The sequence below is a fragment of the Diplotaxodon limnothrissa genome, linkage group LG17 (assembly GCF_057381915.1).
Source record: "Diplotaxodon limnothrissa isolate DT_005_m linkage group LG17, D_limnothrissa_male_GT1.1, whole genome shotgun sequence".
NCBI lineage: Eukaryota > Metazoa > Chordata > Actinopteri > Cichliformes > Cichlidae > Diplotaxodon > Diplotaxodon limnothrissa.
The window spans coordinates 38963442-38975698 of NC_140612.1; the positions used below are offsets into that span (position 1 = coordinate 38963442).

At 39.3% G+C, this 12257-nt stretch overlaps 1 protein-coding gene across 1 annotated transcript; it reads left to right on the forward strand.

Annotated features, from left to right (window-relative positions):
* The first annotated feature begins 896 nt into the window (after positions 1 to 896).
* On the forward strand, positions 897 to 11800 carry LOC146615426 (monocarboxylate transporter 2). Its single transcript, XM_085375478.1, has 4 exons — positions 897 to 1110; positions 9094 to 9237; positions 10265 to 11068; positions 11449 to 11800. Exons 1-4 carry the CDS (start codon positions 897 to 899, stop codon positions 11727 to 11729), a joined length of 1443 nt encoding a protein of 480 aa, XP_085231604.1. The 3' UTR covers positions 11730 to 11800.
* Positions 11801 to 12257: the final 457 nt, after the last annotated feature.

Sequence of the window (12257 nt, forward strand, 5' to 3'; positions counted from 1 at the left end):
AAAACAACATGAAATCTGACATACCTGATAAAAAAGGTAAAAGAAAGAAAGACCTCCAAGTAAATAATTTGCCCACTCCAGCTCCTACGACCAAATACAGACAGTGGGGAAGAGGATTAGCTCAACCCACCACAGCTCCCAAGCTAGCAAGGAATACATATTCATGCTATCATTTATGGCGCCTAAAACACATTTATGACACACACATACTACACACTTATAACATCTTACAAAAACAGGCTCAATAATGACAATAACTGAATTAAAATCGCAATCATAAACATCAGGGTGGTTAAATATGAATTATGTGTGCTTTAAGGTGCTGGAAAGAAATGACACCCACCTCTCCCACAGGGGAATTGTAGAAAAAGGGGAGAGGCAAAAGGGGTACACTGTATTTATAGTATTGCACCAAAGAAGAAGAAAAGAATGAGGAGGGGCTCTAACTGATAATGAACACAACTACAGGCTTGGAGGTCCTAAAAGTCAGGTATAAAAGGAGAAGTTTGGGGGTTTAGAACACATTTTGTGTAATTATAACAATGTTATTTATGACTCTGTTACATTTGCCCACACCCTATAAAGGATAAGGGCCTCTGGCATGTCCTCCTTGCTCTTGTGTCACATTACTGTTTGCAGCTGCGCATCTGAAAAACAGAGAGAACAAACATTTGAACCTCCTTTGTCATCCCACAGGTGTCTGTATACTGTCAATATGAGCTACAGCTTGTGATTTATCTACAGGATATACTACCCCTAATGATCGATGACATTTTCCTAGAAACAGAACTTCTCGGGTCATTTTTTCCGTAACCTTAAAGTTCTCTGTGAGTTTTGATATCCTCCTTTCTTTCTTTTTCCAGCGTTCAGCAAATCTGCATTGAGTTGGGCCAGTGATGCCAACCCCAGCCACAAGTCCTGCTGTGCCCCCACCAGATGGTGGGTGGGGGTGGGCTGTGGTACTTGGATCTTTCATCTCCATAGGATTCTCATACGCTTTCCCGAAAGCCATCACAGTCTTCTTCAAAGAAATCCAGAACATTTTCGGCGCCTCCTACAGTCAGATCGCATGGATCTCCTCCATCATGCTCGCCGTCATGTATGCTGCAGGTAAATAACTGGTTAAAACAAAGGAAAAGCTAAATGAAATTTTTCTAACATAGTTAAACCTGTTCATGTTTCGAAAGCCTCTAATAATAATTTGGTATTCTAGAGTGGGGTTGTCATGGGTTGTTGCTACAGCAACTACACGACGTAAAACATAGATCATTTAATTATTGCATAAAAGTATTATGGAAAAGTTACAAATGAATTTTGTATAAGGCGTCATATTAGTTATGCTAAAGAAGACATAAAAACAGACCTCCCACTATGAAACTGATTGAACCGGTCTCTGTCTGCATTTTCAAAATTTAACCCAGAGAACGTTTAATTAAATCATTGTTAAAGTAGAAAAGAACAGGCTTGTTCTCCATATGTCCATAATCTGCTTTATCGTGGCTGCCTGCAATAACTATTTCTCTTGGATCTAACTAAAGTCCACTTGCTGCTCCGTTAACAATAACTGATGGCTAACACAGCTATGGGTTAATTGCTAATTGTTAAACAGCGAACGTCAACATGTCTGCCAGCCAGATTAAAATTTATGATAACTGTTTAATACTTTACTGCTGTTGAAACGAGAGCTTTACTGACTTCTGAAGTTCTTTCTAAAGTGTTGTTCAGTGTAAACTAGCAGCTGTTAGCTAGCAGCCTTGCTTTGGGTTGTTGTGTGTGAGCTGACGGAGGCAAAGATGCTATTGTTGGTATTGATACAGTTGTAAATTAGTATTTTTATTCAGTAATAATTTGTTATTAATTAATATCTGAGTACTTGTGTTTTTGTCAATGCTACAACCTAATAATGCTAAATAACTTGAATCTAGATAGTTGGAGTTAGCAGATGCACCATCTGAAATCTGAAAAGCACGATATGAGGAAAGGCACATAGGATGGGACATGGTTTATTCAATAGTTTCTCTCATCATTGTCACACTGTTTCTACCTGTAAACACAATATGCAGTGACAGAATTGAAATGGAACTAGTTTGTGTCATTGGATCATGACCTGGATTTGAATCCACACGAGATGCTAGCAAAGCATCACATGCACAGCCTGCAGATAACCAGAGAAATTGAAGCCGAACAACAGCAACAACAACAAATTGTAATTCCTTGTGAGTCAGAATCACTTACAGCCTGGAAATTGGGAAAAAATAATCTATTGGTTGTTGATTGGATTTTGAAATAAATTGATCTGTCTTCTGACATGGAAAGAGGCGAATTTTCATTTCACTGAGGCAGAATTTTTATTTCCGCGTACTAGAATTTCTAATAGTTTTCAGCCTCTAATCAAATTCAGAGCACGATTCAGACAAATCCTTTATCTTCTCAAAATGCTGCCACATTGCTGCAGCTGGCCCCTCATTTTGTTTTGAAAAAAGGAACCTTTGAAGGGTTGGAATTTGTTTTCAGCAGGTCGCCCTCTCCACCATATTGCTCTGATCACCTGCTGTATTTCCCCACTTTGGCTTCAAGCCTGCAGTTTCCCGGCTCGGTAGTGCCATCTGTCCACGCTGTAATCCTCCTGTCACTCTGTCGTGTGCTGTTGTCATCGTCAGACCCGCAAAGCTCATTTCCTATGTTGTGTTCAATTGAAAACAAATTTTCATTCAGTAACTATAAGGTAAAGTCTTCTGCTCAAAATTAAGTATTGTGGTCTCATAAAGTAATTTGGGATTGTGAGTAATTCTGATTATGAGTAAACACCTTATGGACAGGTGGCGTTCATCAGGCTGAAACAAGCCAATGGTTGCTGTTCTGGTAATGACACAACCTCTCTAGTGTTCCTAGCGAAACATATTTATCAAACAGTAAAAAACTTGAGTGGTTATTGCTGATTGTCTTGGCTTTTTAACCGATCGCTAACTGCTGCTTTAGCTTAGCAGTGTCTATATGCCGCTATCACGTGGTTACGGCATCAATACATGCGCTTACTGAGCGAGCCGCTCTTGTTTCTCATTCGTTCACATTGATCGCAGCCATTCAGCTATTCATTAAACACCTGCTCTCTTGTTCTGACTCTCACGCTGATGATTCAATCAGAGTTTAACACCTTTCTAATTCCCCACTGCTGCTTTCGTGTGTGTATTGGTGTTTGCATGGCCCTGTCATTACTGTGGAGCTGCCTGGTAATGAGCCGACAGCCCCAGACACCCACAAGTAATAATCTAATTGATCCAAATGACTGAAATGACCTTTTACTTATTACCTCTACCCTGAGCTACCCTGTGTCTCTTCAACCTGCTAAGCTTTTTGATGAACAAAATACTGAAAATGATGGTTTTGGCTCAGTGGATTATAGTTTATAAGCCAGTTAGGTCACATTTGTAAAGTCCCACACGACATGAGATGTGTGTGGAAGGTTGCTGGTTTGATCCCTGGCTCCTCCAGTCAAGGGCGAGATACTAACCCCAAGTTGTTCTGCGATGCATCAATCGGCCTATGAATGCTGGTGAATGATACATAGAAAGCAGTTATAGACAATGAGGCAAGTTGGGCTATTATTACATTCACAGAGAGTTGGGGAATGGCTGCAATCACAGAGATATAGGATTCAGAGATGGTCTTTCCCTTTAAACGTAAATGGCCTCCTTGACTCCGCCCTCAAACCAGCGTTCCTCCCTGTCCAGGATGTGTCCACTGGCCTGTAGGTGTAAATAGACTGTTTAGTCCTTAGCTCTTCTGTGTTGTGCCATCTGCTTGTTTGGTTTCCTCGATGTGTAAGACCTGCTGGCACTTAACATTGTACACTACATTACTCTGTTTGTGCCACATAAGGGATCACTACAGGTTTTCACTTAGGCAGGAATTATCTTTCTTCTCTCCTGGATCAGCTGGAGCTTTCTTTAGGCGCCTTCCCAGCTTTGACAAATGTCCAGCTGAGATAATCACATTTACTCAGGGACTTCTTGATGTGATGTTCTTCTGCTTCCCTGGCCGCTGTGTCTGTGGGGATGGTGTTCGCTCTGTGTTGTAGCGTCCTGATGGCACCCAGTTTATCATCCACATCATGTCAACCTTAGCATGCTAAGCTATCCTTCTGTCAGAGGAGGTTAGCATTAGGCTTATACTTCAGTTTCACAGAACCCCGCTCCATATCGCCACTTTGGCTACTTTTTGATATTTGTATTGATCTCTTTTGTTGTTATTTTATAGGAAAAATCAAAAACAATAACTAAAATAATAAATAATAAATAATAAGCTAATCTTTCGCTGCGGGTCTATAGCCCTGAGCATTCAGTTATGGAACCAGACGTTTTGAGTGGCAGTACAACTGTGTAGCTACATTTCAGTTTCAGTTTTTGCATGACAGAGCTTCCTCTACAGAAGCTCTACAGATATTGCTACTAAAAATTTGCGTAGTCATTTGCTTGCCCTGATGTGCATATCACCTGGCTGACAACATGTTTTCCAGAACAAAAGAACTATTCTTTTGTTTCTCTGTAAGAGAAGGTGTGGTTAAAAGCTGTAAACCCAACATGGGAAATCTTTTGTGACGGCCTTTGGCATACTTCAGCCCTAGAGTGCAATCCTGCCTCGTATTACATCAGGCAGCAGTGAAGCAACCGCCAATGATCCACTCAGCACAGCGAGTGTCGCACTGTGATGATGTGTTTAATCTGCATGCTGTGTGTTTATGTTGGATTAGTGTCGCTAATCCACAGTGAGAGAGAGAGAGCGCTGACCTTGGCTGTGGAAACGCTGCACACTGTATCACTCTCACGGTTAGTCTTAAAGACAGGATACAAAGGTTGGTTTCTCATAAGGAATACAGCCAAATATTTTGTTTTTAATGTTTTACCTGGTCATTTTAGAAAAATATTAACAATAATATTGCTTATGATGATGAGTAAATATACTTTTATACATTCATTTACTCTTATTTCTCAGTGGAAAAAGTCAATGGGAACCTTGTTTCTTGAACTTGAGATGTCATTTCCACCTCATTAACACCTTAAGGTTGCTGTATTTGCTGCATGTCAAAGTGATTGAGCAGTCCTTTTTACCACACTGCACAGTAGCTGAAAAGAGAACTGTTGCCAGTGACGTGCATGAATTATCATTAGAAATGTGGATATTGTGAGGAAACATGTAAGTGTTGTCGTCTCTTTAAAAATGAGAACTTATGTAACTTATTCAGAAGCACCTCTGTGGTGAAAACTTTACCCGCCCTGACTGATCATGCCAGTGAATTTCAAGTACCTTTAAAAATCTGCATTTATTTTTTTCCGGCTTAAAGTCACCGTGTTAGCATCATCCAGGATGTTGCTGCTTACTGCTCTACAAGTGTAAACTTTACATCAAAGCCTCTTGTGAGCCCGAAAATTTGGATAAACTTTTATCACATAAATAAACTGGGTTTCGGGCTGGTTCACTCTCCGTTATTTCCCTTAAAACATCCGTGTAATGGGTCGGCGGTGAGTCACTTCAAAAAACCGCAGAACAGCTTTTAAAAGTTGTTTGCCTCCATTTCTGTCAACTCTTTATCCTGTTTGAAGTGTGATGGATAGCCGGCATCTATCGTGAGCTGAACCAGCCTCTTCGCTTGCAGCTCACATTAAAGTCTCGTGGAAAAAAAAAAACAAAACCTGTTAGACGCGTCTCTATATGTGTCATTCCCTTTTGGGATCTAGGTGCTTATATTTAGTTTGGGTCTTTGTCCACTGTGTAATGAAGTCCACGCTGTGTCTGGCCAGGAGATGATAAGCCCTTTTGCAAGAGAGGTAATGTGCAGGCTCAGGGGCTTCCTCATCTTGGCCGATTCGGGTCCCGCCAAGCCCCCGAGAATACCGATCACTGCTGCGGATGCAAATGAGGGGAACTTTCCTCAAGGTCGAAAAAAGATTCATGCAGAGCAAATTAAGTGAGATGACTCCTCGCCCAGTGTGGCTTTTTAAATTGCATTGGGCCTGGCAGAAATATGATACACCTTCTGCCTGGTAATGAGAGCATTATTCAAAAAAAGAAGAAGAAGAAGAAAAAACATCTTTCATTACTTTTCTCTTTCTGTTCGATTTACAACTCCTGCACTTAAAATTCAGCAAAAAGGTTAGGAGACGGGGTGAGTTAAAAGATGCTTAGATTTCTCAAACAATTCTTATTGCTGCCTCATTATAAGCAGGGTGCTTTGTACAGAGAAAGCAATCAAATGTTCTCACACATCTCAAGTGGAACAAAATGTAAACAATAGAACATAAAGTGCCACAGCAGCAATATAATCTGAGTTGTTGAGTCAACCATTTTTAGCTAAAATCAGTGAAACGAGCAGCAAAGCAGAAAAATGTGAATGAAAATTCATTCCAGGCCCAACAGAGAATAACAAACAGTAAGTCATTAAGTTAGAGGAGATTTTCCCATCACTGTTATTAGAACGGAAATGGACTTTCTCTGCGTTTTTTTTTTTTTTTTTAATGCAGGAAGAACTAGATTTTAATGACAGCAAGAAGCACTGCAATAGCTTTGAAGTGCACTTAAAGCAAGTGCAAGATGCAGGCTTTTGTTATATGAATCCCATTTCAACATTCTTGACATCATTTTGTATATAATTGTTATTTGTTTATGTGGATGTAGTACATTTGTAGCATTCATTTCATTGTTTAGTAAAATTATTAGTAATGTTGTTACATGTTGTTGGTTACAAGCTGTTACTGTAAAGTACATAACACCTAACCCCAACCAATCACGGCAGATGGCCCCGCCCCTCCCTGAGCCTGGTTCTGCTGGAGGTTTCTTCCTGTTAAAAGGGAGTTTCTCGATCCCACTGTCGCCAAAGTGTTCGCTCATAGGGGGTCATGTGATTGTTGGGTTTTTCTCTGTATGTATTACCTTACAATATAAAGCGCCTTGAGGCGACTGTTGTTGTGATTTGGCGCTATATAAATTGAACTGAGTTGAATTAGATAATAATCATAAACAGTGTCATTTCCTATATGTTGCTAATACGAACAAAAAGGCAGAATTTATTTTAAGCATAGTTTTTAAGATAAAAGATATAAACGTTTGACCTTATTTGACCTTGACCTTGAAATGTCATATGATTTTAAATCATATTTCGGTACTTTTTACATGTTGACAATACACCACCTGCACCAATCATAGTTTATAAGTTACAAGGCTTTTTGTAAATTTTCCACCAATAAATCATTGAGTTTATTTTGAAAACCTTGGTGGATGCAAGCCAAATTTGGATGGATTGTGACCCCACTCTACTCCCCTTCAAAGTTTTATCTGAATTCATTCAAAGATTTTCAAGCTATTGTGTTTAGAGACAGAGTGACATGCACACCAAAAACACAACCTCCTTGGCGGAGATAATACAGTAAATACCTGTGGTTATCATCCTTACTAATATTTTAAAATATTTTCATTTTAACCCTGAATAATTTGATGATTTTTTTGTGTTGTTGACCCAACTCCAGTTTCTATTAGCTTAATAGAGCGATAGCTTCAATTTCCATCTTTCAACTTGTCTTACTTTCTGACTCTATACACTACAGCTATAGCTTCATGTTTAACTCTTATGAGTTTTGCTTCCATTAGCACCAGGCATCTATTTCCATTATGGTAACTAGTAGCATACAGTGAAAACTTTGTACTAACAGTTAGGACCCTGATTAAGCTGGCAAAGCGGTGAGATAGCAGTTAGCAGCTAGAGAGCCAGATATTTTCCTTCATGAGTTGCTGAACCAAGGCTGAGGGTTAATATTGGATTCAAATTTACTAGTCTACTAGTCTTATTAGATCATTATATGTCAGTAATGTGATTACATGGTGTCCTGTTGACCACAATTGTCCAAATATACTACAGCTTTAAAAATTAAAGCCTGACTGATGTGGAATTTTTGAGACTAATGACGATAATGGTGATAAAAAGAAAAAAATGATTCTTGTTCTTTCTGACACATGAAATGTAATTCGATTTCCCTAACATTTGTTATGTGTAGTTAAGCATTTGCTTGTTTACACTCTTCCCAACTCTGCTGGGATCAACTGCTTGTTACATTTGTAGCAATCTAAACAGTGCTTGAATGCTTGAAGGGTGTTTCTCCAGTCTCGACTTTTCAAAATTTCTTTGCCCACAATTTTGTTCTACATGTACAACAACAACAAAAAAAAAACCTATTCTATTCAATTCTCTTCCATTATAACGTTGGCTGATAATATCGATGTGTGAATAAATCAGGCAGGCTCCACTGAAAGTCTTGCTCAGTGCTGGATTTCACATTGGAAGTGCATCCTGGCTGATGAATTCAGTGCTGAGATTCATGGATTTCATAATGAAGGTGCATTCGGAGATTTATTACAAGTCATACATACCTACAGCTCATAGCATAGTAAAACTATGGAAGTGCCTTTGTGAGATCTAATCAGTCTTTTCCTATTAACATTTGTTTAATAATATTCACACAGACCTCTGTTTTTTCTTTTCATTAAGTCATTTAGATAACATGGTTACATTAGGGATTTCTTATAACCTAATTAACCTAATTTAAGACTTTGGCTGTGAGCTTTCAGTGTCATTACATGCTGAAGTTGCATAATTAGTGACCTCACATGCTCGCAGTAGGCGACTCTTTTGTATCCCTTACAAATCTGGATTCAGTGAGTAAACTGAATGTTTTCTTAAGGCTGTTTGTTTGCACAGCCTCTAAATGTGCAGCCGGGAGAATAAAACATTAGTTAATGTATTTCGACACAATGCATTTTTTTACATAACTTAAACTTGTCAAATGGAATTTAAAAAGTAATTTTACATGCAAGTCTATTCTGTTTAATCACACTGTCACTTTACTTAAATTAATTTGACACACGATGGTGGGAGTGCCTCGTTTAAAAATTGAAACAACCTAGTTTCTGCTATTAATAGCTGCTGGGTTCTGGGTGGTGTTCGGCGCTAACAAGATTAAGTCATTATGCGCTCACTTTCAGTGATCCTGACAGCTGTAAACATGCAAACATGTGGTTTGATTTTCTGTCTTCTATATTTTGCAGGTCCCATCAGCAGCATACTGGTGAACACATATGGCTGCAGGCCCATCGTCATGATGGGGGGCTGCCTCTGTGCCCTGGGCATGATCTCAGCTTCCTTCTGCACTAACGTGTTGCAGCTTTACATCTGTATGGGAGTTGTTACTGGTAAGTCCATCTGAATCCGTTTAAATCCATTTTGGGTTAATTTGATTATTCATTGGAATCTGGTTAGAAAAGAAAATAGTTTGCTGTATATATTTAAGTCATTTTCTTTTATTTAAAATTTTGTAAGATTAATCATTTCCATATTTGGACGTGGCACTTGTTTCATGTTTTCCAGAAATCAGCTACAGTACAGTACAACAGTATCAATACAGAGCATTAAAATGTCACAAATTTACCATCTAATGATCAATATTCACATGTGGGGAACAAACCATTTAGTGTCCTGTTGTACTGTTAAACTATTTAATAGCTTTTTAAATCATTCGCTCGCAATGCATTGCATTAGGAAGGGTTTTTTTCTTACCTCTTTATGAATAAAACTCAAGTGCAACTGAAGAAAACACCATCAAATAGAAAACTGTTGCAAAAGCATGAAAAAAACATACAAAAACAACAGAAATACTAAAAACAGCAACAACAAAAAAAACCAGCTGCACTTTCCTTATGTTTTGTGATTTGTTTTTGTTTTTTTACTTCCACTGTGTTTTATTCATTTTCCATTCTGTTTTTTTTTTTTAAATATATCCAGTGTTTTATTCAAATTGTTGTGCTATTGCAGCATTTTTCTATTTGCTGGTATTTTCTCTGTGCAGGCAGTGTGCACACTGCTAATGCTGTTCCACAGCAGGGATAATGATGACCTTTTTCATTTCGTGCATTAGCCTGCTAATATCAAGCCTCCTAATAAGCACAAATTATAGTTGTGGCTGACAGGAATGTCCTTAGTTTTATAGATTCAAGCCAAACTGCTGCTGTAGCATAGCTATAAGCACCAAAGCAACATCAACAAAAATCCTTTTTTGCTTAAAGCTATTCTTATAAGTCTTTTTTTTTTTTCAAACTTTATTTTAATTTTAGTTCTTATTTAGGTAAACAAAAAAATAAAAGTAGTATTCTGTAGTATTGATTATTGTAACTGCAGTTAAAGCACAGTTGTTTCAAGTTCAATGCCTTTCTTTCAATATAGGACTGGGGCTGGCCTTCAACCTGCAGCCAGCGTTGACTATGATAGGGAAATACTTCTTTAAGAAGCGTCCGATTGCTAATGGGCTGGCAATGGCAGGCAGTCCAGTCTTCCTCAGCACCCTGGCTCCTCTCAACCAGTATCTCTACAATCAGTTTGGCTGGAGAGGAAGCTTCCTCATCTTGGGTGGCCTGCTGCTGAATTGCTGTGTGGCAGGTTCGCTCATGAGGCCTTTAGGACCTCCACCTGGCAAGGTCAAGAAGGATGAAGAGTTGGCCGCCATTGCTACCACGAGCAAGGAGAAGCGCAGTTTTTTGCAAATAGTTAACAAGTATCTGGACTTATCTCTGTTCAAGCATCGTGGCTTTCTCATTTACCTGTCGGGCAATGTCATCATGTTCGTAGGCTTCTTCGCACCTATTGTTTTCCTTGCTGCCTATGCAAAGGACATGGGTGTAGATGAGTACTCTGCTGCCTTCCTGCTCTCAATCCTGGCTTTTGTGGACATGGGTGCCAGGCCTTCCATGGGGCTACTGGCCAACTCACGCTGGGTCAGACCCAAGATCCAGTACTTCTTCAGCTTTGCTGTACTGTACAATGGAGTATGCCATATCCTCTGTCCACTGGTTGAAAGTTACACTGGTTTGGTGGTGTATGCAATATTCTTTGGCTTTGCCTTTGGAATGGTCAGCTCAGTGCTGTTTGAGACCTTGATGGACCTGGTTGGAGCTCAGAGGTTCTCCAGTGCTGTGGGACTGACCACCATTGTGGAGTGCTGCCCAGTTCTCATTGGGCCACCATTAGCAGGTACAGTCTTTCTGTTTTTGAGCATATTTCATTCATTTACCTGTTTCCATTCAATTTAATGCTGTCAAGAACAACGAATGATAGCATCTATTTGCAGTCAATAGATCCTGGACTACTGCAGCTAGTTGAAAATGATACCAGTCCTGAAAAACACTTTAGTATTTTGCCCTCCACAAGTTAACCAGCTGATTGATGGAATCCCAGAAATGGAAAATAAATGATTTGGCAACACAACTTTAAGGAAAACACTGACCGAACCCACAATTCAAAATTAAGTGACATTAGCTGAAACATGTTTTCGGTATAGTGTACCTCAGTTTTACATGTGATACTCTAAAATGTATATTATTTATATCTTAATATTTTCTGTTGTCTTGCAGGGAAACTGGTCGATGTCACAAAAAATTACAAGTATATGTATTTTTGCTGTGGAGCTATTGTGATTCTGGCCAGTATTTGGCTCTTCATCGGAAACTTCATTAACTACAGACTCTTAGATCGTGAGCGCAGGCGTGCAGAGATGTACAAACGGACTGAGACAGAAGATCCGGACCAAACTCTGGATCAAAAGGAGGCTGATGGCGAAGCCCAGGCCACTGAAGAACTGGTCGACGAAAGTCAGAAAGACGAGCAACCTATGCAGCGGGAAACCAACATCTAGATTGTACTACTCTGCAAACACCTCACTGTCACCACTGCTGCAATCTTGCCACACCCTCCACTATGATCAGACTGAGCTCCGAGCTAAGAGGTGCCTCCCGGTGTTCCGCCAGGCTCTATCTGGGGTCCTCTACTTCTCTAAAGCCAAAGCAACAGCAGTGTTGTAGGAGAGGCTGTGAGGGATAAATTCTCTTTGACAAAAAGTAAAGTGTAACATACTGTTTGCATGTGAAGAGGCTAAAAGTCAAAATGTTTGTGGTAGTACTAACTGTATTTTCTTTTTTCCAACATTGAGCTTGTATCGGAAATACTATAAACTGTGGCGTGTGGAGAAACACTCACATGACACAGTGGCTGTTTGAGTCAGTACAAGGGAATATTGTTTCTGTCCTATAAAACTAGGACAAGTGGGAGCAATTGTAGCAGCAAATTAAAAAAAATTGGCAGATAATTTTGAAACCTTCATCAAAGATTTATCTGCTGCCGTTTATTAAAATAATAATAGTACTGACTCTGTTTTAAATAGATT

Coding starts and splice junctions, on each gene's coding strand:
- LOC146615426 (XM_085375478.1), top strand. CDS start 897: ATGCCAACCCCAGCCACAAGTCCTGCTGTGCCCCCACCAGATGGTGGG. Junction 1,111..9,093: donor CGCCGTCATGTATGCTGCAG/GTAAATAACTGG, acceptor TATATTTTGCAG/GTCCCATCAGCAGCATACTG. Junction 11,069..11,448: donor CATTGGGCCACCATTAGCAG/GTACAGTCTTTC, acceptor GTTGTCTTGCAG/GGAAACTGGTCGATGTCACA.